The sequence below is a fragment of the Amblyraja radiata genome, chromosome X (assembly GCF_010909765.2).
Source record: "Amblyraja radiata isolate CabotCenter1 chromosome X, sAmbRad1.1.pri, whole genome shotgun sequence".
NCBI classification, from domain to species: Eukaryota; Metazoa; Chordata; class Chondrichthyes; order Rajiformes; family Rajidae; genus Amblyraja; species Amblyraja radiata.
The window spans coordinates 5,032,102-5,059,347 of record NC_045999.1 but is presented as its reverse complement, the minus strand read 5'-3'; the positions used below and the strand labels follow the sequence as shown (position 1 = coordinate 5,059,347).

The window sequence follows — 27,246 nt, the reverse complement described above, 5'->3', positions numbered from 1 at the left end:
TCCGGGAACCGCGCGGAAACCTTGGGTGGGGCGCAAAGTCTCCAGAGGTTTCCGTTCAGGTTTCCTAAGTGGGACAGGGGCATTTAACACCACTATTTGCCTCCACCGCCACCCCTGGCAGCGCGTTCCAGTACTGGCAGAAAAGGTCAGCAAAGAAATGACAAACTGTCATTCCAATATTTCACCATTGTGAGAATATCACAATTCAGTGGGTCATAATCCAGTGAACCAAGTGCTTCAAAGTTAAAGATGCAAAGAGCCTACCCTAAATGCTCAAGGTGACACGAAGCTACAGATGCTGGAATCTTGAGCATCTACACAAAGTGATGGATGACCTCAGCGAGAGAATTCTCTCCACAGATGTTGCCTGAACTGGATAAAACAGAATTATGCTTTGACTGAGAGACAGCCAGTTAAATTCCAGGAATATGTAATTACTGAACAATGCATTGAGATATTGTATGATTTATAACAGCTATATATCAAATAATCATTATCATCCCCCCCGTTCATTCCCATGATAACTGGATTCATATGTTGTATTTACAGGCAAATATCCTCTTGCGTAAATTTGGTGCGTGTGCAGATGTGGTGAAGATGTCGCTATTTAGAGCATACTGCACACCACTCTACACTGCGCACCTGTGGTCGAACTATTTAAAGACAAGTATGCAGAGACTAAAGGTGGTATATAACGATGCCATGAGAACACTGCTAAGGCAACCTAGATGGTGTAGTGCTGGTAATATGTTTGTGGTTGCAGGAGTCACTACTTTAGAAGCTACACGCTACGAATCCCAGCTGTGGAGACACTGGTATTGTTGTCTCGTTGTAGGACATTGATCATTCTTTTAATCTGTATTTTTAATTCATGTATTGTTTTTTTTAAAATATATAATTTATGATGCTTTTATAAGTGATATACTAAGATTTTATATGTACTTTTATGATATTTTTCAATATACAATGCATTTTTATGTAATGTTGCCCCTTGTCTGGACCTTGAGTCCGTAATAAAGTTTAGTATTATTTATATATATTTCAGCTCCCCCTTTTTACTTTTGGGTTTAAATATTTGAAGGGGAGAAATGACATTAGGTTTGATGGAAAAATTAATTGCAGTTCACATAACATTTTCATGTCTGAAGAGCCAAGGAGCAACAACTAAAGAGATAAAGATTTTTATTGGAGCACAAATGTTTTAGAGGACATTTGCATGGATTTTCTTTTTAATATATTAACAGTAACAAGCTAACACCATACATTCCAATAGAAAGTTTGTTCAAGCAAATGAACATCCCACTTACATTTGTGAAAATCAAAAAAAAAATTACATCAGCTCACTTTGATATGATTTTAATACAATACTCAAATAAAGGAGGCAAGTCCTGTGAACCAAGAGCTCTGGAGCTAAAGGGTGACAGTCCCTAAATGGACACTGCACTCATTTCTGTTTAGTTTTGTGCTAAGCTCATGTGCTCATATTCAGTTGGTAGTACAGCACCTGTTATATGCCAAACTAACCTGCAGGGAGGAAAAGAGAAATCTTTGTGAATAATTCAAAAATAAATTCTGCAGCTACATTTTCTATGTATTCTAACATTTTAGTGGCAATTGCACCAACGAGAGAGCACAATAAAATTGTTCACCCAAACTCGAGGATCTGAAGGATCAAGTCGGAGAAATTTTCCTTGATCTGGGAGTATCAGTCATATCGACATTTGGAAAGGGACTGATGCAAACATGTTCGGAGCCATTCACTCCCCAGAGGCTAAATCACAGTCTGAACCAATATGCACACCTGTGACTTCCTATGGGCTTGCACTAAAGCTAGTTATCTGGAGACAGAGAGTGAGAGAGAGTGAGAGAGTGAGAGAGAGTGAGAGAGTGAGAGAGAGTGAAAAACAGGTACCATCAGGTATCCTCGGTTTCTCTTGTTACCGATGTTCTCTTGTTATCAAGGACAATGTTATTTTGAAGGGAGTTTCGTTAAAATGCAAAAAAGGAATAGAGAAAAAAATAAATTTGAAAGATAAAAATATAGTCTAGATGTTAGAAACTAACTCAACGTAGTCCCCACCACAGGCACCCCAGTTTATTTAACAGCTGGTTATTAATTTTATCAGCAGGGAACAGCACAACCATCTGCTAAACTCACCAAAACCCTAAAATAGAGAGGAGCTTTGATAGTAGAGACAACACCATTTACAAAATCAGTATCAGAATGAGTAAATGCAGGCATTTAAAATGAGGTGATTTTTTTTAAGATCCAAGTGAATTAAGACAAATTTAGTGAACTATAACATTCAGAGAAAACATTAAATCTGACCAATTAAATCCTTTAAAAAAAATCTGCCTTTAAATATTTGTTCCACTTCGCACCCCACAGAAATACTTCATTTTCAAAAGGGGGCTTATTTGAAGTGGTTCTTTCAAGCATGTTTTCTGAGCAGCTGCTAGTTTGAAGGAAGAAAAAAAAGCCCATCCAATACTACTATTGCCTAAAAGCACACCTTTAAATATGCACCAAACTCAGATTAAAGAAAATTTATTATGAAAATAACGAGAAAAAAAAATCAAGACATTCTTCAAATTAGGAGGGCTGATTCAAAGAGTCAGGCTTTTTACAGCATCTGAGAATAGATCGGTTGATGCTTTATGTGTGGATATTTGCTCAGAAATGGAACAAAGTTCACCTGAACAGTAAAAAGCATCATAAATATGTTTTGCGCACTAATGTTTACTCATTGTTTGTGCAATTAAAAAATAATTCTGTGAAATACTAGCATGTTCTATTTTCAGTACCTGCTTGGCTTGCAGGGGTATTTCCAGGCTTGTGGCTTTAAATACCTTTCTTTTCTTTAAATAGCCAAACATTTTGAACTTAATAAACATCTATTTTGATAGAAAACCCTATTTTCGTAGATTATTTAAGCATGCACGCTGTATTGTCATAATGAGGCCTCTGATGTGACTTTTGTCACTAGTTTTTCCATGACAACAAGCGTGCCGCATCTGACCACCATTCCCAAAACTGCTCACACCCAGCATTTCCCCACCAGGCTAAAGTAATGCTACAGAACACAGATCATCATCATACACCACATGGTGTTGATCAATACCTTCAAACACTAATAAAATGCAGTGTGTTGTATTAAGACAATTTAAAAAAGTCAAAGTTAGTTAATATTTACCCTTTTCTGTAAATGTACCTCCACTAATCAATACACTGGTCAATGATTCTTCATACACAAAATATGAAAAAAATACATACATAAATATAAATGTATTTTTCTCCCCCGATAGTTAAGCAGCTGTTTCCTTAAAGTAGGAAATGTAGAGATATTGTCAATGCATCTATTTGAAACCCTCTGATTAACGCCAAATATCTTTACCCCCTTATTAGGTAGACACACAAAATACACATATTGACCAATGAAAGTGCATCTTTATAAAGAACGTACAAATAGGAAAGCTTTGAGAAATAATTCTCAGTATTTTAGTTTCCCTGGAAGGTGCTTTGTGCAGCAGCTGATGCGGCTGTGGATGCAGCATTGCGCACAGAGGGGTTGGAGAAGACTCCTTGCGAGAATTCTTCCTGCGCTCGCTGAAAACTAGCACCCGTCCTGCGGAATATCGAATGTACCTGGAAGAAAGGGAAAAAAGATTAATTCAGTCCCCCAGGTTCACAAACTGTACGGAGTTTGTACGTTCTCCCCGTGGATTTTGTCCGAGATCTTCGGTTTCCTCCCACACTCCAAAGGCACACAGATTTGTAGGTTTGGCACAAGTGTAAGTTGCTCCTAGTGTGCGTGTGGGATAGTATTAACGTGCGGGGATTGTGGACTCGGTGGGCCGAAGGGCTTGTTTCTGCATTGTATCTCAAAACTAAACTAATACAGCTTAACACAGAGTGGAGCATGGAGTTTGTAAGAAACAGTAAACAAACAGGAGTAGATGCATCTTTTAGAAGGTGGATTTCCAGGCCAGAAATAGAAATGGATTACTAGAAATAATCACGTCTGAAGCAACAAAGTATTGGCAAAGCATAATCTGAAGGATGTATTCTTACCCTTTGCATCAGAAACAAACCAAGGCCTGCACATGCTGTGAAAAATGCTGCCACCACCATCATAACCGCTGCCACAGCAATGTTCGTTGATGTCCAACTGAGAGCTGCAATCCAGCCACTGCAAAAAGAAATACAGTAGTTTAATTGGCAGCATGCTAATGTTTTCTTGCAGAACTATAAGACCTTTGTTATAGCAAGAAGCAACCCATTCGCTAGACTTACAGTAGGTTCTAAATAAATGACAACATCATGCTACTTTATAAAAAATATATAAAGGAGGAGAAAACATTTTGGAGCTAATGTACGGAATATGACAACATGCAACGTTTTGTTCCAACATTGTAGAGTACGATTACAGCCTGGCCTCTGACATGTAGGTGGATTCTGGTCGGCATGGACATCCTGATACATCATAAAAATTAGGTTCCTTTCATAAACTAGGGTACAGCCCCTATTCTCTAATCTACTTCATTACGGAGGTAGACAAAAGTGTTGGAGAAACTCAACGGGTGCAGCAGCATCTATGGAGCGAAGGAAATAGGCAACGTTTTGGGTCGGAACCCTTCTTCAGACTGATGAGCGAAGGAAATATGCAACGTTTCGGGCCGAAACCCTTCTTCAGACTGATGAGCGAAGGAAATATGCAAAGTTTAGGGCCGAAACCCTTCTTCAGACTGACATTACTTCATTACGGACTTGGATGTATTCTCTAGGAACTGTTATGCTACATTGGTGGAAACTATATTCTGCATTGTGGTATCTTTTTCTTTGGTCGACCTTTTGTGCTTGTATTTAGCTTGGTTGGATTCATGCACAGTATTATCCGATTTGATTAGATAGCACTCAAATAAAATATTTTCACTGTCCTCGGTATACGTGACATCAATAAAGGTAAACGCTTACCTGACACCCCAGTTGGGAATGCCGACTGCCTGAATGACATAGAGAGCTATTTGACAGAAGAACACGAAGAAGAAGAAAAAGAAGTTGAATGAACTGTCAGACCTGAAAAACAATTGGAAAAAAATTAGGCTTAGAACATTTAGCCTAAGTCTTGATTTTATGTTAAAAAATGTAGTAATAACTGTGCATAAGCTACCTCAAAAGAAAATCATTCCTCACTTTGGAATATTTAAAAAAAAATATTGTTGGAAATAAGTTAAAATTATTTCACCACTAAAAATTAGACAAACTTTGGATAAATTAATACAAATATCTTACCTGAAAGCCTTGTAAACTGGCCTGTACCAACACAGGAAGGCACAAGGAGTGAAGAGCAAAAACCACAAGATGGCCAAGCCAAAGTCGACTCCATGTTTAGCATCAGCAATAAATTCAGCCAGGCAAGCAAGGAGGTTCAAGAATAGTGTGACTGCATGAACTGTTGGAAGAACGAAAGGCCAAGTTTCAATCGGAGAGCAAAACATTGCAGATGCTGAAAATCTGTAATAAATCTTTAATCTGACTTTTCTGGACTTTATCGTGAACCAAACGTATTCTCTTTATACTGTATCTGTACACAGCTTGATTCTAATCATGTAAAGTCTTTCAGCTGACTGAATAACACACAACACACAAAAGCTTTCCACTTTACCTCTGTATACGTGACAATAAACTAAACTAAAAATAATAAATGCTGGAAAATCACAATAGGCTGGGCAGTGTCTGTGGAGAGAATACACAGTTGATATTCTAGGTTGATGACCTTTCACCAGGTGAAGCTTTAATGTCCACACAATCACATTTGTTCAGGCCATCACTTCAAGAAACTTGGCTGCTGACATTCTAAAATCAACCAACTGTGAAATATATCATTCGGCTCATTTATTTGCAGACGATTGCTTTGAAAGCAGATGTATAGCTCACATTAATTCCAACCACCACCTCAATTACTGTCACCTTTCACATTTTTTAAACAGCTATTATCTTAACAGGACTTTGGGTCAAGAGCGTTTTATTGTCATGTCCTGTATTCTTACCTGCAGCAGAACATGTCTGTAAACACAGTACAGTAGATACCATCATAAACAATAAAAAACCAAAAGGTGCGACTTGAATATTGTTACTTATATGATGATTGAGTCATACAGCACAGAAAGAGGCCCTTTGGCCCAACTTGCACAGCCCCATCAACGCTAGTCCCACCTCCCCGCCTGCGATTGGCCCATATCCCTCTAAACCTTCCCTATCCATGTATCTTTGGTTTGGGAACTGCTCTGCCTAGGACAAGAAGGATCTGCAGAGAGTAGTGTGTTCGGCCGAACGCACTATGGGAACTACACTCGCCCCCCTGCAGGAACTATACATCAGAAGGTGCAACTCCAGAGCCAACAAAATGGACTGTTCCAGCTGCTAGTCAGGCAAACACCTCCGTTGCCATGCTGTGAAAACGGAGAGGATGAGAAGGAGTTTCTTCCCAGAGGCCATTAGGACTGTAAACTCCTATTTCTCCAGGGACTAACTTTACTGTACCTTTTTACTGTTGTGTCTTTTTAAAATTGCTGTTCTTTTTCTTTTTTTCCTCCCACAAATATGTAATATGTGAATATGTGTTTCTGTTCCATTCTGTTTTGTAGTTGTTTTTTGCACAATCCGCAAGCATTGCCACTTTTCATTTCACTGCACATCTCGTATGTGTATGTGATGAATAATCTTGACTTTGACTTTGATCTAGTCAAATGTATTTTAAATGCTGTTATTGTACCTACCCATCTTCCACCTCTGGCAGCTTGCTCCATAAACCTACTACCCTCTGTATGGAAAATGTTGCCCCACTGGTTCCTATAAATCATTCTCCTTTCACCTTAATTCCTCTACTCTGGGTAAAAGATTGAATTCACCCTATTTCCTGCATGATTTTATACACCTCTCTAAGATCATCCCTCAGCCTACATATTAAGAAACTCAATCTTTCTCAGATTGATTGAGAACACAAACAGTTCTTTAATTTCTCCAGCTTGTGTTGCTGCCAAGCCCTTGAGGCTGGATCACCCAGCACACTGTAGATAGATCAAGGAAGCAAGTTGGGAGCTTCATCAGTGTCAGGCCCAGTCAGCAACGAATGCACCGTGGGAACCACAAACACTGTGATTTTTTTTTTAAACTTGAGATAGTAAAATCTATACACTTACACATCCACAAATAGTACAACATTTTTACTGTCCTCTGGAAGCCTGATGGGATCTCTGCTGCAAAGTCCTGGTAGAAGCATGGCTTGACGGGGCAGAACGATGGCAGAGGGGGCCAATTATTTCTTTTTTCTGTGCAGAAGAACAAAGAAACATTAGAAGAAAAACTTCCAGAAGTGTTAAAGAGGAAGGGTTTTCTAAAAATGATACAGGCCTCTAAAGTTCGTTGAACTTAAAAGTGTTAAGGTTTGATGAACTGCAATTGTTAATTCAACCTGGGGCCAGAACAATTTTTCATACACTATTCAATTCTAACTTCCAGGTACACAATGTTTCCAGTAAGGTGTGTAAATCTAACTACATGGTGCAATGCCTCCTCAAAACCATCCCAAGCATAAAAATGAAGGCTTAACAATCTTGCTGTACACAGATGGTACTTAATCGGCGCCGACCTGTAGGGGGTATGGCTGCCTAGCCTGCAGCTGTCTGTTTTTCATCTGTTTTTTCTTATTTTTAGTTAGTTTAGTGTTTTGTTTTCAGGAGTTCTAGCTTTTTTATGTGTGGGGGAGGGGCGAGGGGGGAAACTAATTTTCAGGGTCCCTACCTGGTCGGAGATGCAGCTTTTCTCCGGGCTGCACTTTCGACCCGTCCTCGCGTCCTACCAGCGGGCCTGGAGAGGCATTTCCTGAGGGGACCGCCCGGAGCCTCGGCATCGGCATCGGCGGCGGCTGCGGGTCCGAGGAGCGAGGGGACTGCCCGGAGCCTCGGCATCGGCGGCACCGGCATCGGCGGAGCTGCGGGTCTGAGGACGGCGGTGCAGCGCTGGAGCGCCATTGCGGGGCGGGCGGTGCCTTGCCTGGGTCGCCGCGCTGGAACTCCGATGAGCTGGGACCGGCGTTAAAAACATCGCGGAGCTGCGGCGCTGAACTTTACATCGGGAGCCTGGGATCTCTCGATGAGATCGCCAGTTGAGCTCCATTCGGCGCGGCCTTGTCGGCTCCGGAAGCCACGGTCTCCGGTAAGGGAAGCGGCCGTTCCAGGGTTCCCATGCCGCTGAGAGGACTCTCCCGACGCCGGAACATCATCACCCGGCGAGGACGGCCTGGAACATCGGGCCTCCGTAGAGGCAACTGTGGAGGCCTCAATAGGCCCGACTATGGGTGGACATTGGGGATGGGACTGGACTTTGTGCCTTCCCCCATAATGGGAACCATTGTGGGGGGATGTTTTTATGTTAAAGCTATTTATTATTGTCATGTTTGTATTCTTTTTTTATGTGCTGCATTGGCAAAAAGAATTTCACTACACCTAGGTGTATGTGACTAATAAATTTGAACTTTGAACTTTAATCACTTCTGAAAATGGCCACAATTCAAGTGGAAGGAATTGTCCTTTTTTAAAAAATGTTAATACATTTTGCTGAAATGCTTGTTTCTACTATACATATTTCATAACGGTTTGTTGCTCATTCAAGCTCTAAAGCATGGCAGAAAATATGAACAGAAACAGACTTGGTCTGCTTTTCACCCAAGCAATGACAAAATTAGAATAGATGGCTAAAGTGTTAGGTTGTACGCATGCCTTTGAAAGGAATGGTGTAGATGAAGTTTTAGTAAAATAACTACACTCAGAAAGATGGATGAAGGTTTGAGCGCTATCAAATCAGCGGAGAAAATGGCCCCCAAGGCAGCAAAAGTCGAGAGAAGGAGCACATGACTAGAATATAATCGAAAAAGACCATAGATGAATCTATAGAGAACGATGAATGTTATGCATGGGCATAGGAATGTTAGATGAACCAATTCCTACCATTATAACTTTCATTTTTGAGTTCTTGTTCCTTGCGGTCTAGTTCAGCAGCTTTTCTCTCTAGCTCTTCCTGCTGTCGAAGCAGTACCAATTGTGCAGCTGAGACATTGGCCTGCGTTATTCAAGAAAAAAAATATTAGAAATGGCAATGACCAACATCTCCGCAGAGAAATAAATCCCCCCCTCTCCCCCCCCTCCTTACTAACCATTCAAATTCCCAAAACAATTTCCATGTGGCAGAGGCATGGGGAAATGTGTTGGAAGAAAACTGGATCCACCTCTGAGCTGTACAATTTCAACTTAAGACTGGTTCTGCTAATTCTCTATAAAACAAGCTTGGATCTCTACTAAAGAAAAATGGCCCATCAAACAGGTGAATGCGGTGGGTAGTGAAGAAGGGCTGCATTACATGGAAGGAGTAAATATTATCTTTTTAAACTTTGGAAACGACATGGATAGGACAGGTTTGCTGCATGGATAGGACAGCTTTGGGGTGAATTAGACCAAAATGCGGGTAGATGGGACATGTTGGACGGTGTGGGCAAGTTGGGCTGAAAGGCCTGTGTCCACACTGTATCACTATGACTCCAAATTAAATTTTAATTTACAGTCCAAAACTGATTAGCTGAAAGCTCAGCTTCGCCCCCCCCCCCCAGCAAGTGTCCTGCATGACATAAAGTAATACCAATTTAAACTTGTTTTTTTGATGGACACAGAACTATTCCAATAACTTGCCAGCAATTATGGCTGGTGTATTAGGGATGGCAATACATTATGCCAGTGGGCCTTTATTTAACACGTCCCAATGCAAGACCTGTATTAGATAAAACCATATGGTAAATGAGGCACCATGTCATCAATTCAATATCTGTCACTGTCAACACACACAGCTGATAGAAAGGAGAGGCTCTGGCAGAAATAACAGTTCACAAACCTTTCTCCGATTATTGAAAGCTATTAAATTCAAGTTGATAAACAATCAGCATGTGATGAGATGGAGGAAGGATGGGGAGAAGAGAAACAATATGATGAATGTTATGCCAAACATGATGAAAGGGAACTTCTAGTGCCTCCCCACCATCCATTTGAATAGTCACTTATTCAGTTGGGCATGAAGAGCAGAAATTACTGAAGCAATAAAGAAATCGGGTTACATTCTCAGTTTGAGTTATGTGCTTGAAGCACGTTGATACCAAGATAGGTACTTATTCAAACCAAAACAGTATGCAAGATAATTGATAAAATACAAAAACGGAAAAAGCGCATCAAAAACCAAAGTTATATTTAACATATCTGCCTTTTTAAATACTCAGTTAGCAAGCCTACCTTATTCTATCGTCCTTCTCACCTTGTCTTTACACTCGAAAGGAATTCCCCCTAATAACCTGCAGGTCTCTGAATACTTGTCATTGTTAATTGGAGTAGATAATGGATTGGATAAGGTAGTCAGAAACTTCCTGGCCTGATGCAACAGTAGTATCTGCAATACAAGCTAGAGAGTCTATTTCCATAATCTGCAACTGCTGAAAGGGCCCATCTCAAAAGTTCTCATTCCTCATCTAGTATGTACAATCATTGACACAAATCATGATCACTCTTGGGGAAACAGACTAACAACCCAAATAGCAAAATACTAACTGTTTACAGTGAATGATTGGAACTATGGAAAATCTACCATTCCAATCATCTAAATTGGGAACATTTACCAAATTTTCAAAAAGGCTACAGCTAAAAAAGAGGGTTATCTGTTGTATCAAAAAATTGTATAACTTCCTAAAATAAAGTTGAAGTAAACTTTTAACTGGAGATTAAAAAAGTGAGCAGCCCCTGCCAATATCATTGAATACATTTGAAGCTAGATAGAACTTTTGAGAATGACTCCTGTTTTACTATAAAGACATAACATTGGCACTAAACTAAAAAAACAGAAAATCTTCATAAATTACTATCTAAAATAATTCTGATCAAGTTTCAAAATTTAAGACTAACTTTAGATATAGTGATTTAGCAAATATACTCTTTCAACAAGGCTCTATCTTATAGATATCACTAAATATATTATTTGTTTGAATATATTCTATATTCTTTACTAGCTTGCAGCATAAGTAGAGGCAGTAAGCCATTCTGCAACAGGTTTCTGTTCTTGATTCAATGATCTCAAGGCCAATCTTTCACCTGGGCACCACTATCCTGAATGAACACAAACCCTCAATGCTTAGTCATACAGAAAGGAACAGACCCAATTTGCCCATGCCAACCAAGATACCCCATCTCCATTAGTTCTGCCTGCCAAAGTTTGGCCATTAAACCTTTCGTATCCATGTACCTGTCCAAATGTCTTTTAAATGTTGTTATAGTACTTGCCTCAACTACCTCATCATTGCCTTAATATCTTTTACTCTCCATTTTAATAATAATCTGTGATTTAGTAAAAATGTTCAGGGAGCCTTCACCATCTTCTCATGTAGAGAATTCCAAAGATTCACTACCCTTCGGGTGAAGACATTTTCTAATTTCTGTTCCAATTGGCTGACACCTACTTTCGTGATTGTATCTTGATGGGCCAAATGGCCTAATTATAACCTTACCCCAGACTCAAAATACCCTAGAGTCAGCAAAACACTAACTCGGCATCTCCATATGAAGTCATCTCTCATTTTTCTAAAATCAAATCAAAATCTCTTTGAGAACCAAGAATTCCGAAATAATTTAGAACATAGGTTAGAACCAAGAATGAATCAAGTGAACTTCAGATCACTCTCTCTATCACAAGTTTGCCTTGAGGGACATGGATTTCCATAATATTCAAGGCATGGTCTCACTTGGGCTATAATCTCTCTACATTAAATAAAAATTCAACTCTTGTACCCTCACAACCAAAATTAGAGAAACCTAATTGTTTCGCCCGTTTTATTCCACTTTATACTTGCTTACTCACTCAACCTACCGCTACATGTCCACATCCATGTTACAACCCACACCAGCCACCAGCACACCAGTCTGCATCTGCACCATAACCTGTGATTTTTACACTCAACTTAATCCTTAGGGTTACAGATTGTGAACAGTCAGGGCCTCCACGCACCTATCCCAGCAGCACCCAACTGTTGTTGGCCACGTGACAGGTGGGCACGAGCCAGCTTACAGGAGAGAGATAGAACATCTGGTGAGCGGTGCTGCGTCAACATCTCCCTCAACATTAAAAAGACCAAGTCTGAAGCGCCTCAACGCGAAACATCACCCATTCCTTCTCTCCAGAGATGCTGCCTGTCCTGCAGAGTTATTCCAGCATTTTGTGCCTATCCAAGGAACTAATTATTGACTTAAGACCCCCCCCCCCCCGCCACACCTAAACTGGCATGTGTGATAACATTTCACAAACTCTCACCAGTATATTACCTCCAATCGCACATATGTGGTACCATGACCTGTGATGGATATTATTACCCGAATGGCTTCCTTCTGTGCAGTAACCATTCCATTATCTGATTAAGTATGCCAAAACTCCAAAATATCATATCCATATATACTAGCAGCAACCTCAAAGACTCCCAACAAATTTGTCAACCATCATTTCCCTTTCATGAAACCATGTCGACTTTCACCACTCCTATTAATTTTTTCTAAATCACATGCCACCACTTTCCTAACAATAGGTTGTAGCAATTTCCTACTGATGAAGCAAGGTTAACTATAGTTCCCCATTTTCTCATTCCTGGTGTTGGTTAATTGTCTATGAAGTCGAATTCAGAAATGATACATCTCTACTGCAGGAATACGATCAAGAAATGGGACGCAAGAATAAATGGTAATAAGGGAGTTGTTTATTAATACACAAAATTATGAGATGTCAACAAATTAAAAGGGATGCTTTAAGAGTTGTAAGAACACACAGAACTAGCTTGAACCACGGGACAATAGAACAACCTGAAATGTTAACTGTTTTTCATCCACAGATGCTGCCGGACTTGCTGAATGTTTCCAGCACTTTTGGTTTTATTTCAGATTTCCAGCATCTGCAGTTCGATTCTCAATGATGCTTCAACCTGTTCTTTGTATTATGCTGCATTTTTAGAATCTTTGTTGCACGTTGTAAACACCCAAGATTTATTTTCCTTCATTTACAGGCAAATAATTCACAAGTTTACTTTAGTTTAGTTTAGAGATACAGCGCGGAAACAGGCCCTTCGGCCCACCGAGTCCGCACTGACCAGCAGTCCCCACACGCTAACACTATCCTACACACACCAGGGACAATTTACGCTTATACCAAGCAAACCCGTACGTCTTTGGCGTGAGGGAGGAAATTAAAGATCTCGAAAACCCCCGCAGGTCACGGAGAGAACGTACAAACTCCGTATAGACCGCGCCCATAGCGGGGATCAAACGGGGTCGCCGAGCACTGTAAGGCAGCAACTCTACCGCTGCACCACCGTGCCACCCAAGTGTTATTATTTATTCAAACTTTTTTTCACATTCCTTTTAAGTCATGAAAGAGTCTGCCGTCAATGAAGCAATTTTTGATGGGTTGCTACTATTATAAAATAATATGAACGGTTGCAAATTAGTGCACAAAATTCTGTCAATAACAATGGCATGACAAATTTGTTCTTCTGTGTTAAATATGGGATGAATATTGGTCTGAACATCAAGTAAATCTCCCTCACTCTTCACTGACATAGTGTCACAGGGGGCCGACTCTGGCGTCCACGCCGCTGAGGACGTCCCGCAGCCCCGACGTCGGACTTACAACATCCCAGCGAGCGGTCTTGAACATCGGGCCGCCCGTAGCGGCAACTGCGGAGGGCTTGGGGAGGCCCTGACCACGGGGAACAGTGGAGGAAGAGACTGACTTTGGTGCCTTCCCACACAGTGGGAAACTTTGATTCTGCTGTGTGGGGATGTTTTATGTTAAATTCTATAGTGTGTTGTGTCCCTTATTTTTATTCTATGGCTGTATGGGAATTTCATTTCACTGTGCCATCTGGCACATGTGATGAATAAATCTATCTTGTATCTTGTATCTTGTACAGGATGTTTTGCTCCACTTGAGACAGCAGACAATCCCTCCTTTCAGTGTCTCATCTAAAAGATGCTCTGGAAGTGTAACACTCCCTTAATACTGTGTGAGCAGTCCAGATGTGTGTGGTTATTCTGCAGAATAGAACTTGAACCAGAACTTGAATCAGACTTAGGCGATGAGAGTACCCCACACAGAGCTACAGCTTACCCAGCAATGAAAAACAGTTGGCTCAGATCAGATACACTCCCTCTCAAATACTGTCATGGGTTTTTTAAATCTACCGTGGAAAATATTCAGTCAGAGTTAATTGATGTCACACAGGAAGGTAATTAATGGTGACCCCATGCTATGGATTAGGCAGGATCATTCATCCCCAGCTATGTGAAAGAATGTGCGTTCATCTGTGGTGTACATTGTTCTTATGGGTTGGTTCAATCTGTCAATTCGCAGTTTGAATTACGTGAATTAAGTTAGTAAATACCACTAACTGAATTAAGTCAGCTTCTATTAAGATTTTATATTTATTGTGCATGTTAACTGCACAACAGAATTCCATAACATTCCATTATTTAGCATACCTGAGGACTGGGTTCCACTGTGGGCTGCAAGATTGCTGGCTGAGAAGGAGCAACCTTCGGTGCAGCTGGAACTTTGGTATCTGTTGCAGAAGGAGTCTAAAGAGTAAAAATAAAATTACGAACATACCAAGGTGCTAACTTTGAATTAAACATCATCAGACCCTTTCCACACATCAGGAATCAAATCTGCAATAAAGGTCATTTGTGATTGTAGAAAACATACAGTAAAACTAAAACTCATGTATACCATGCCTCATGTTGCCACAAGTTGTTTTTAAAGTGCACCCAGTGTTTATGAGCAGACACAATAGCCATCTTATATCAGCAATGGCAAGCTACAAGCTGAACAAACAACTGTCGCTTTGTTGAGAAGAGGAGGGGGAAGGAGCAGCAATTTAGGCCTAGACAGCATGTGAATGTATTGCTTTCATTCGGATATTGTACATGACATGTTATGCCCATCTGAACCAGTCAAATATAATTAACTCCTGTGTCTTATCCAACTTTATATAGCACTGAACGTTAGAATTCAGAATTTATTGGGCAACAAAAGTGACAAATACATTCTCTTATTCATGGTTCATAAATCGCTGCAGTATTATTAAAGCACAATTGTTGTAAATCTATATGTAGAATTGTTCTAACTGGTTTATTATAAATAATGAAGTTTTATTTTGCCTATTTGGATGTCATACACAAACAATTCAATTAAAAACAATAATATAACGAAGAACGCAATAGATACCATAAGCACTAAACAATTTATTCTGTTCAGTGCTTATTGGGTTAAATCTATCTCTTCAGCAAAAATAGCTTTGAGAAATACTGTATTTAACAAAACCTTCTCACTTTATACAGTAAATAACAATCACAAATATAATCCTGGATTAGGTTCTTCTTCTTGCGTATGGCGTGCACAACCTAAAGTTGTAGGAACACTTGTTCTATTTGATTTTGTTTGATTGTGCACGCCGGGTTGATTGCATTCATCAAAACGGGGCCAACCATGTGAAGGTTGCAATCTCCCACCCCCTGGATTAGGTTAACATAAAATAACATCATGTTTAAGAAGGAACTGCAGATGCTGGAAAACCGAAGGTAGACAAAAATGCTGGAGAAGCTCAGTGGATGAGGCAGCATCTATGGAGCAAAGGAAATAGGCGGCGTTTCGGGTCGAAACCCTTATTCAGACGTGCAAGTCATGTGCCTTGCACATTGGGGCCAATCTCCTGATCAAGTTAACTAATTTTAAACTAGAAAGTTAATAGGGTTCAACAATGGGCTTTGTGACCTGGATGAGGAACAAGAAGAGAATATTCCCATGCTGAATAAACTATGTTGGAACTACATGCAACATAGCCATGTTTTCAGCCCCACACTCAGTGAAGTGTATATAGCCAAGGTTGGTGGTGTGGACTGTACTCCCGGTGAGTAGCTAACATTTCTCAATAGGTTGGGAGCAAGAAATCAGATAGGAGGAAAAAGTGAATGCATTATGTCAATTGATAAAAGAACACAAATTACACAGATCTAACAAAGCATGGGAATCACACCAATTATCGCTATCTAAGGAACATCTGGTAGTTATTTATATCAATGCTGGAACCTATTATTCCTCCAAATTATTTAAAAAATCCAATTTAGCCATGTTTGCGTGACCTGTACTATTTGAAATCAATTTCACTAGCACACTGGACAAAACACACCCAACATTTAAAGTAAAACTACCGATAAACCCACTTTCAAAGTTAGACTTTTAATAATGTAAATGAAGACAAAATAAATAAAATAGGTATTAACATCAGAACCTATGACACAAGAGTTTCCTGTCAAAAATCTACTTGCTGGTGATCTTACTTCCAGGGCCAACAGTCCCATTGAAATTCCACACATGTACAGGGAGAACGTGGGTGGGATCCAACATGTTTGGGTCCCTTCTCATGAGTTTTATAAGATGGCCTAATCAATGATTGACAATTTGCATACCAAGCTTAACTGAGGGACTTCCAGTAGCTTGTGGTGTGCGGCAAGCTTAACCGACAAATTACCACCCTGTTCAATGCCACTCCTATCTGCTTCCTTCCCAGCAATTAATTGTTACTAAAAAATACATCTACCTGATGGGGAAACACTGCAACATTTCTGGATGTCCCTCATCAGCTAAAGTTGAGAATTCAAGTGTTGTAGCCAAAAACATTTGTGCACAGAACATGTCTGAACAGTCACTTTGCTTTGGCAAATCTGCAGAAAACTGCCAATAGAAGTCTTCTACAACTCCTGAGCTAGGAAGAAGGACCACTGTTAAAGTTTGCTCCATGGAACTAAAAGGAGGACAAGATATCATCAATGTTGAAACTTACCAGCCTGCTGTTCTCGGTGAATGGATTAAAATCATCAATACCTTGCTGGTTGGCATTAGCCAGCTGAGTTACCGAAGGATCCTGAGAAGGCAAAAAGAGGCTTGTGAGTTTAAATACTTTTGGATAAACACCAATTTAAACAAGGTTCAATTTTCTTACTTCCCCAAAACACAGAATAAAATCTAGATTCATTCACAGATAACTATAAACTCTAAAACAAAACTGCTCTGGATAGATCGCTCAGATGAGTTGTTTAAGTGCTCATTATATTGTTTCAATCATTTATTTGGCAATTTCTTCCTCCTCTCTATCACTTATAAAACAAAATTGTAGGGCCTATTCCACAGAACAATAATAATGGGGAATAATTATACAAAGTAGAATGCCAAGCTGCATATTTTAGTCCATATCTTTATCCCAGCAATTTATGAAAGATTCTATCAGTGATTAAACATATCCTCATTTGCTGGATCCCTTCTGGTCTCTTAGACAAGCTATTTTATTTTTAAAAGTGCCAGCTTCAATATTGGAAGTTTGTTAATACGAGTATGAAACAACCATGCTTACTTGAACCAATTCTCATAGTGAAGGCAAAGATTGACAATTTAGGAGCCAAAAGCTTTCCTTCAGATCTAGGGTAGCATTGCCTGTACCACCATAACTGCAAGAATAGTTTATATATAATGTGCGTGGACACATATCCTCTGGCATCACTAAATCTGAATGGCAACAGAGATACATGGTTGGTGCATTAAAATAATAAGTTACAGGTAGCCATCACCCTGAAGAGAAGAGTTAATAAATTACATTTTATTCTTAGTATAACACTGTAGAGAGTATTCACGAGGAATACATGCACATCTATTCGCAAAATCTCTCCAGAATAAACAAGATCAGCGTAATTGAATTTGAGTTACATATGACTGGATGTCTATCCTCTGCCTCATGCAATTTAATTATACACCAGCATTATCAATTCAGCCTTGACTGTGAAGAATTCCAGCATAAAAAGTCTGAAACATTCTCAATTTAAATTCTTAAACATTTCATTTCACATTGGCTCAAGGAGCAATCGGAGTTATTTAGCTGATATTAAGCAGTCTCTCTATATCATCATCTATATCTTTTGTTTCCTTTATATTTAACCAGTCTGAAGGGTCTCGACCCAAAATGTCACCCATCTCTCCAGAGATGCTGCCTCTCCCGCTGAGTTACTCCAGCTATTTGTGTCTATCTTAAGTAGTCAATGGTTTCATTCCAAAATTTGCATCCCAGTTTTCAAAACACTCCATGGTTGCCATCGCAATCTCCTCCAGTCCTACTCCATTCAAGAGGTACCAGTTTTCACAATCGTTGTGCATCCAGAGGGTCAATCACTCCACATTGGTAACCATCTCAACAGCTGTAAGGATGGCGAGTTCTGTAACTCCCCTCATCATCTTCAAGCAACTCCATTAATTCCAAGTCTATTTCAATTTGGATTAGGGGACCGAGTCTCTTAACCCCTGCTTGATCATACAAAATGACAGTAGAAGTTGTGAGGCAGTTGTACAGTGGGACATGCATAAGCCGTCACTGGGTGAAGACATCCCTCCCCCACCTTCTCTGCAAGTTAGAGCTAACTTAATTTTCTCCTATTCCCAGTCATGTCGAGGGGACAAATTCTTCCAGTTTTGACATGTAAGATGCAGGGATGATGTTTCCCTGGATGGACTTCTAGAACTAAGAGTCTCATTCACAAAATAAGTGATCAAGCTTGGAAAAGTTGCAATGAGTTAAAATATTATCCCATGATATCCTTGACTGGCAAAGCAGGTGTAAGGAATTAAATGGTCTACTCCTTTTTGCTTATGCTTTGTGTCTTTAGCCCAGTTTGGGTCACTCACATTAATGTAACTCGGCATAAATGATAATGCTGCTCATAGGCATATTCGCTGCATTAAAAACACCATAAAAACAGAATTTAGGTATTGAAATTGAAAGAATGGGTCGGCTGGGCCTGTGTTCACTGGAATTTAGAAGAATGAAAGGGGATCTTATAGAAACATAACATTCTTAAAGGATTGGACAGGCTAGATGCAGGAAAAATGTTCCCGATGTTGGGGATGTCTTCAACCAGGGGTCACAGTTTACGAATAAGGGGTAGGCAATTTAGGACTGAGATGAGGAAAATTGTGTTGTGAATCTGTGGAATTCTCTGCCACAGAAGAAAGAGTTAGATGTAGCTTTTCGGGCTAAAGGAATCAAGAGATATGAGGAAAAAGCAGAAACGGGGTAATTATTTTAGATGATCAGCTATGATCATATTGAATGGTGGTGCTGGCTCGAAGGGCCAAATGACCTACTCCTGCACCTATTTTCTATGAAATGTTATGCATTTCCTGAAAGGCCACACTCCAACTTTGGCATAGCAGCAATGAATGTAGGGTGGTGCAATAAGTGCCACCAACACCAACATGCAGACATAGCATTGGAATGTTTGAGCAGGAACCTTTCCCTACTGATAAAACTGATCCAATGTTAGCTGCATCATCCCACATCAATCAGCTGTGTATTTCAAAACACCTAGAGTTATTATAACCCAATTGACAAGCTGCTTGCAAGTCAAAAAATCCAGTACCAGTTGCTACTGGAAAACGAAACCAGTGTAAAATCAAATGTTTAGTGCAAACGCTACTGGAAAATTCCAGTGTCAGGTCGAAGTGCTTCAAAAAATCCAGTGGCATCCAAGATTACAACTCAATTCCAATTGGTGATCATTTTAAGCATCAACCTAATCGCGGGGTGTCACCAGGGGGTCACCTGTATGGTCGTGAGTGGTCGCCAGGGGGTCGCCTGTATGGCTGTGAGAGAAAACATTATGTATAAAATATTAAACAGAACGTGCCACAGGAGAGAGATAGAGGGATTTAATTGGTTTGTCGATTTATTTGAAGTTATGGTTTAGTAGCTTAATGCATCAACTGGTGTGTGGATAGACACAAAATGCTGGAGTAACAGCAGGACAGGCAGCATCTCTGGATAGAACCCTTCTATCCAGAGATGCTGCCTGTCCCGCTGAGTTACTCCAGCATTTGGTGACTATCTTCGGTGTATACCAGCATCTGCAGTTCCCTCCTAGGCACACAGATAAAGCATGATAGGTTATATACTTAGTCTGCTCTGAATTACTAAAAGGTAGCTGCAATTGGGTATATCTCAATGGGGCTCAGGGCAGAGAGGGGGAGGTGAAGAAAGCAAAATGAGTTTGTCTGAAGAAGGGTCTCGACCCGAAACGTCACCTATTCCTTCTCTCCAGAGATGCTGCCTGTCTCACTGAGTTGCTCCAGCATTTTGCGTCTACCTTCGATTTAAACCAACATTTGTAGTTCTTTCTTACACACAAGTTTTTTAAATCATTGTTCAGTGCTGAAGTTTCTTTAAAAACACCAAACAAGAATGGAATTGGACCTGGCTGTGGCAGTCAGAGTCAAACAAGTCACTAAATATCTTTGCCAAGATTCATGCGACGAATAGACTGAAAAATCATGGTATAAATACAGTTATATGATAAAATTCATGGGCACACACGGGACCGCATATTCTGGAATTAGAGCAAAACCAAACTGAAGAAGAAATGCAGTAGATCGAGCAACATCTGTGGTGGGAAGATATGTAGAGTTGACCCGAAAAATTGGCATCGCGACAGAGTGAAGAGGAGTAAAACAGGACCAGTAAGGTTGAGACAGGGGTTACAGGGGTTAGTGTGGTCAGATTGGCAGGTGGAGTCAGATTGGGGAAGGTGACAGAAGCTGACAAAGGAAAGGGCCGATGGAAATGCAGATGGAGATGGAGTCTTCCTTATCACCGTCTCTCTCTCCCTGACTCTCATTCTGAAGAAGGGTCTTCTATCCTTCTATCCAGAGATGCTGCATGAGCCGTTGAGATACTCGAGCATTTTGTGTCTATCTAAAGAGCAGACGGAGCCAGGTGGGGCGGAGACAAATGCCAGAGGGTGATTAACAGGAGCATAAAGGCAACCGGTTCTGAAATCAGATAAGAAAGGTGATGGTGGGAACTATTAGAGAGAGGTGAACGGCATAAGGAACCAACAGATGGGGAGGAGATCGGGTGGGTGTAATGCGTGCGTAGGAGGTGGATGAGCTAAAAGGAAGAGGGAGACGAATGTGAGGGGACCAGAGGCGGATTGGATGGAATTTGCCAGACACAAATTCACATGTATGTCCATGTGCAAAGATAGCATTGGTAGACAGTACACAATCTTAATAGTTTGCATAAAGCCGTGATTTATTTTTCCTGGGATACTTAAACCTGCACAGAATTGCTATATTTCACCAGTACGTTGGAAATTACGGAGGAAATAAGGTAAAATGAAGCGTAAACTAAAGATAATATTTTTAAAGCATCACATCAAAAATCAATTTCATATTGTTCTTTCTTGGGAGTTAACTAGATTCTTTTGTGTAGTTGTACTTTGATAGGTCTGCAACTTTATAAATAATGATACAGAATTAGAGCGTTAACTGTGACTTTTTCAATTAGTAATGAAACGCCCTTTAAATGTATTTGAAATAGTTTATTTGTTTTTTGGGATGTGGGTATCATGGGAAAATGTACCATTTATTGACCATACTTAAGTGCTAAGACAATGGTGGTACTGATAAGCCACCTTCATGAACTGCTGCAGTCCTTCTTGCGAAGGTGGTCCTCACTGTTCTGTTCAATAACAGGATTTATACACAACAGAGAAAAGGCAATATATTTCCAATGCAGGTGTGCAATTTGGAGGGGAACCTGCAAGGGCAAATATCCCTCATCTGCCTGCTGTCTTTTATTCGAGATATTACAAGGCATTGTCTTAAAAGCTCAGGAATGCATTTTATAGATGGCACCCACAGCAGACATTGTGCAACACTAAAGGAATACACATTCATTTGGGGGATTGAATGGATTGCCAATTCAACTTTCCCCCGGATGGTGTTGGAGTTTTATCTTCAAGGCAAGCAAACAGCATTACATCATGCCACGCAGGTGGTATAAAGGCTTTGTGGTACCAGGAAGCAAGCTCCTTAACATAGGATGCTCAACCTGACTTGCTCTTGTAGTTATACTACACATGCATTAATCGGCAAAGACAGTGGTTAGTCCAGTTTAGTTTCCTTTGGGATCTTCCATAATTACTGATAATTCAGTGGTGTTCATTAAGGATAGGTTATTAGGAGTCTGTCTGGAATTTGTGGCATACGTTATCAGCCCACATCTGAACGGTGGCTTAGTCCTACTGTATTCAGTCAGATAAAGCTTACATTTTCCCTTTCATATCTGTTTTATCAAGAAACCTTGATGCCACAATCAAGTATTGTCTTTGTGTGAAAGGAAGACTTGCTCTCTCATCTCTAAAATTCAATGCTTTGATCCAAGGTTGAGGCGAGGTATTCAATTTATCCAGTTTTTTGTTAACACAACAATTGAGCAAATTTTCACATCAATGAAAAATGCCAGTTTTTAAAAATTGTACTGGAACGGTATTGCAACAGCTGGACCACTCTTCAGTACTGCGGCTGAGATGTCATGAACAATGAAGATGCCGGTAGCATGGTGAAATTAATCACTATGTAATGAAAAATATGAATCACTGCATCTTGATAGAAAGGCTAAGGGACAATATAATCTAAATTTGACTGTTATAACAGCAGATACCAGAACAGAAATCAGCAAGCATCTGTGTATATTTTGCTGAAAGGGGTGCAGCAGATTGTGAAATTCATTATAAGCAGAGGCATGGAGTATGTGAGCAAGGAAGAAACCTTTATTGTCACTGCAGTGGCAGAACTGGAGCACTGTGTCCAATTCTGGGCCCCATACTGCAGGAAATAATGAAAGGGTACCAAATAGATTTACCAATTGACTTAGAAGGTTACTTTGATTTATTTAAATGAAATGAAAAGTATCTGAAAGGAAAGAATTTGCAAGGCTGTATGGTGAGAGTAGAAAAGAGTGCAACAAAAAAGTCAGCACAGACAATGTGATGTTGGGTAGACTGTCCACTTTTACCCTTTTTCTGCTTTGACATAGCAACTTTGAAGTCTTTCAGGCCATTTTAAGGGGTAGGGAGTCACACGACCTCAGCTGTGGAGAATCTTATCTTACACTACTGCTTGTTGAAACTGAAATTTAAGTCTTCTCCTTAGTCCATCTTAAGAGAGAAAACTTTACAGCCGTTAAATAAATATTCAAAAGTGTGTAATTGAATACACGCAGTACATTGCTAGAATTTCAATCCAATGTGCCAAATACATGCGCATGTTTTTAAATGTAAAAGTATAGCCTCTCTGGAAGCACCTAAACTTTGGAAAATATGCATCTAAGTCCAAATGAAAAGCATTTTTGCAGCCTAGCTGCTAAATTCTGAGACGTGAAATAATGGAAAAAGAATCCCAGACAATGATATCACTGGGGAATCCAATCGAAGAACATAGATCTACTCCAGATGCAATGAGCTTTTACTAATTGTTCACCTGACCATATTCCTCCTTTGCTGCCCTACTTCTTCTGCTATTATTTAACAGTTGGGGTCAAGGAAAGAGCATTCACATCGTGGCCCTGTTTCCACCAATCTTTCCACCACCACGCACAAGAAGCGCAAGGTGCAACTGTATGCAGATGCCGAGAAGTGTGTTCAGCTCTAGCTGACCAATTTCTGATCTTGTGATGCGGACTCGATAAGAAGACTAAACCGTTAATTCTATAATCCCACTGTGCTTACTCACTGGTTGCATCATGGCCTGGTTGGGTAATGGAAACACTCAGGGGGCTGCAGAAAGTGGTAAACATTGTCCAATCCATTACAGGTACTGACTTCCCCACCACTGAAGGTGGCATTGCCTCAAAAAGGCAGCTAGTATCATCAAAAGACTCACACCATCCTGGCCATGTTCCCATCTCTCTACCATGAAGGTGGTTGTACAGAAGCCCGAGAACCATTACATTCATGTTCAAGAACAGCTTCTTCCCAGCACCAATCAGGCTCTTGAACATGGCACAATACTAACTAACTATAATCTACTATGGATTTTGGACTGATTGCACTATGGAGTTTGATTTTGAACTATTACGGGGTCTGGTATTGTATTACTGATGATCACATATTTATTTGTCTGTTATAGTGTTAATGGGCCAAGTAAGAATTTTATTGTTCCATAATCAGTACATATGTCAATTAAACACTCTCGACTTGTTTTAATCACCACTAACATAAGAGTTTTGAGTTCAAACCAGGACCCCATTTATGAATTTCATGATTTTTATCTTCTTTCAATCCTCGGTAAATTTGGATTTACCCAGAATTTCCTGCCTGCATCCTATTCGGTACCAAGTCACACACACCACCACCCAAGGTAGACAGAAATGCTGGAGAAACTCAGCGGGTGAGGCAGCATCTATGGAGCGAAGGAAATAGGCGACCCTTCTTCAGACCACCACCGCCACCCAGGTTTGTTAACCTAGCTGGTTCAATGTTGAGTAATGCATTAATTATACAACAACGATCCCAGTTTTCATGCTCTACTTTACAGCCTCACGTTACACCAACTCTTGAATTGTCATTTAACGATGGTGCCGTAGTTTCAGATTCCTTGACTAGGCTCAGGAATTTCCTCCTTGAGCCTTTTCTTTATTCCTTCATTCTCAATTGATCTTTGTGGTTCAATGTCAACTTTAATCCAACGCCTATATTTCTCGATATCACCGTCTATATCTCTCCTTTCCCTTTCCCCTTCCCCTGAGCCAACAATATCATGAGAGACCCCTTCCACCCCTGCAACGGACTGTTCCAGCAGCTACGGTCAGGCAAACGCCTCCGTTGCCATGCGGTGAGAACAGAGAGGCTGAGAAGGAGTTTCTTCCCAGAGGCCATTCGGACTGTAAATGCCTATCTCACCAGGGACTAACTCTACTGAACGTTTTTCCTTCCATTATTTATTATGTAAAGGTATATGTGTGTTATGATTGTGTTTATAGGTTGTTTGTCTTTTTGCACAAAAGTCCGCGAGCATTGCCACTTTCATTTCACTGCACATCTCGTATGTGTATGTGACAAATAAACTTGACTTGACTTGACTCAGTCTGAAGAAGAGTCTCGACTAAACCCACCTATTCCTTTTCGCCAGAGATGCTATCTGACCCGCTGATGATACTAAATTCATAAAACATTGATGTCTTACTTTCTTCAAAAGCACCATATCCAGCACTGAAACTATTTTTAAGATCTTTATGGTATTTGGAGGCAGAAATACAGGTAATAAATACCATAATACCATAAATACCATAATAAATTAGGGGTAGTTTACAAACAAAATAGAATTAAAAAGTAGTACTGGACAATTTAAGTCAATTTGTAAATAAGGATGTAGCAACATTTCTACGTCAAGGAAGTGATGAGATAAAATAGATCACACATAGTCCCACAAACAGATGTGATCATAAAATGCATTGAAGATGGATAAAAAATAAGGTGATGATACCGAATAATCAGGAAATAATAAATAGTCCCAGTCTTCTCTGGAAAAGGATAAAATAGGTGTGCAATAAGTTGAAATAATGAAAACATTTGATTAGGTAAACATAGATAAACAAATCTAAAGTTAAGAGAAATGTATTTGCCCAGCATACAGTGAGGAGGTGGTATTAACTACTCGATAGTCAGAGTGGCTTATGATGACAAAAGGTAAGCAGGGTAAGAAGAAGGACAAGTAACGTAATGACATATTGGCTGGAAGACACCAAAAGCAGGCAACCAAAAAGCAAATAAATAAACTTAAGATGCTGATAATCTGAAGAACAAAGACTCTGCAAGTTATACAGCAGTTTTGGAGATCAAAACAGTCAACGTTTCAGTTCAAGGCAGTTTCATCACAAAAGCTAGAGTTCTGCTGAATAATGATGACAAGGGATTCTAACTGCATCGCCAGATATAGTGACTGTGACAAAAACTGTCAGTCTGAAGAAAGATCCCAACCCACAACATCATCCGTCCATTTTCTCCAGAGATACTGCCTGACCTGCTGAGTTACTCCAACACTTTGTGATTCTCTCCAGATATAATACCTGTGCATTTTGTCTTGATTTCTGAATGCTTCGTTCCTATGTTGCAAATCCGTGCAAAAATAATCCCAAATGATACTTCATTTTAAAGAGCAACTCTATAGTTTATTAAACAAAATGACGACATGAAGGAATGGGTGTGGACGTTACTCAAACTCTGGGATTGGCCTTTCTTAAGGAGTGTGCTGCACCTGTTTCCTGCTTCAGTCTAAACCCTTGATAGATACAAAATGCTGGAGGAACTCAGCGAGTCGGGCAGCATTCTCGAATGGGTGACGTTTCGGATCGAGACCCTTCTTCAGACTGCAAGTGAACTGCAAGTGAACATCAGTGGAGCTGCACACTAAATCTGGTTGCACTGACGTGCAATGACAATAAAAAGATATATTATCCAGCATTCTGTGACAATCTTCGGCTTAAACCAGCATCTGTAGTTCCTTGAATAACTCAGCGGGACAGGCAGCATCTGTAGAGAGAAGGAATGGGTCTGCTCCACTGAAAATGTAAACCAGCAACTGCAGTTCCTTCCTACCCACTTTAAACCCTTGTCAGGTTCACACTCTAAATTAGAAGGAACTGCAGATGCTGGTTTACATTTTCAGTGGAGCAGACCCATTCCTTCTCTCTACAGATTTGGGGGAGAGGGGGAAACAAGTTTTGGAGGAGAGGGGGAAACAAAAGCCTGAATCTGTCAATGAAGACTACGGGACCCTTTTTCGCCAATAACTTTTCCACTAAAAGTTTTGTCCGACAGGCAAAGGCTGTGCCGCGCCAATCTAACTTGATCAACCGCCTGGCCACGTCCCGCCCCCTTTGGGGGCCGGGTCGACCACGGGCTGCCTCTCCATTGGCCGAGCGCCCCGTCAATCACCAGCCAGCAAGTTAGGTTTCGCTCGAGGATCCGCCTCAACGACTGAGGCCCAGCCGAACACTTCGTTTTGACCATGATCGACGAACGAACGAACAAACACGAAAGCGCGACGGCTTCCTTTACCTGAAAGGGGTTTATTTCCACCGGGTCCGCGAACGGGTTGGCGTCGAACTCTGTCATGTTTTTGTTGTTTTGGGGCGTCGAAGTTAGCGGACAACTCACTCTCACTCACTCGCTCGCTCACTCGCTCCCTCACTCCCGCCAGCCCCCCCGCCCCCACCGGCTCGCGCTGACTTCCTGACG

The 27,246-nt window shown here is 40.5% G+C and overlaps 1 protein-coding gene across 2 annotated transcripts; it reads right to left on the bottom strand.

Moving 5' to 3' along the window:
* Positions 1 to 1,165: 1,165 nt before the first annotated feature.
* scamp2 (secretory carrier membrane protein 2) lies at positions 1,166 to 27,246 on the bottom strand. 2 transcript variants are annotated; one of them, XM_033015045.1, is made up of 10 exons: positions 27,067 to 27,246; positions 16,971 to 17,051; positions 14,611 to 14,706; positions 9,010 to 9,121; positions 7,204 to 7,332; positions 5,294 to 5,453; positions 4,976 to 5,077; positions 4,073 to 4,190; positions 3,465 to 3,646; positions 1,166 to 1,524 (listed from the first exon to the last, which is right to left on the bottom strand). In XM_033015045.1, the coding sequence occupies exons 1-9, from the start codon at positions 27,121 to 27,123 to the stop codon at positions 3,500 to 3,502; spliced, it is 1,002 nt and encodes a 333-aa protein (XP_032870936.1). In that variant the 5' UTR covers positions 27,124 to 27,246; the 3' UTR covers positions 1,166 to 1,524; positions 3,465 to 3,499. The 2 variants fall into 2 exon arrangements, with proteins under 2 accessions (XP_032870936.1, XP_032870935.1); XM_033015044.1 differs by having other exon boundaries at positions 1,166 to 3,646.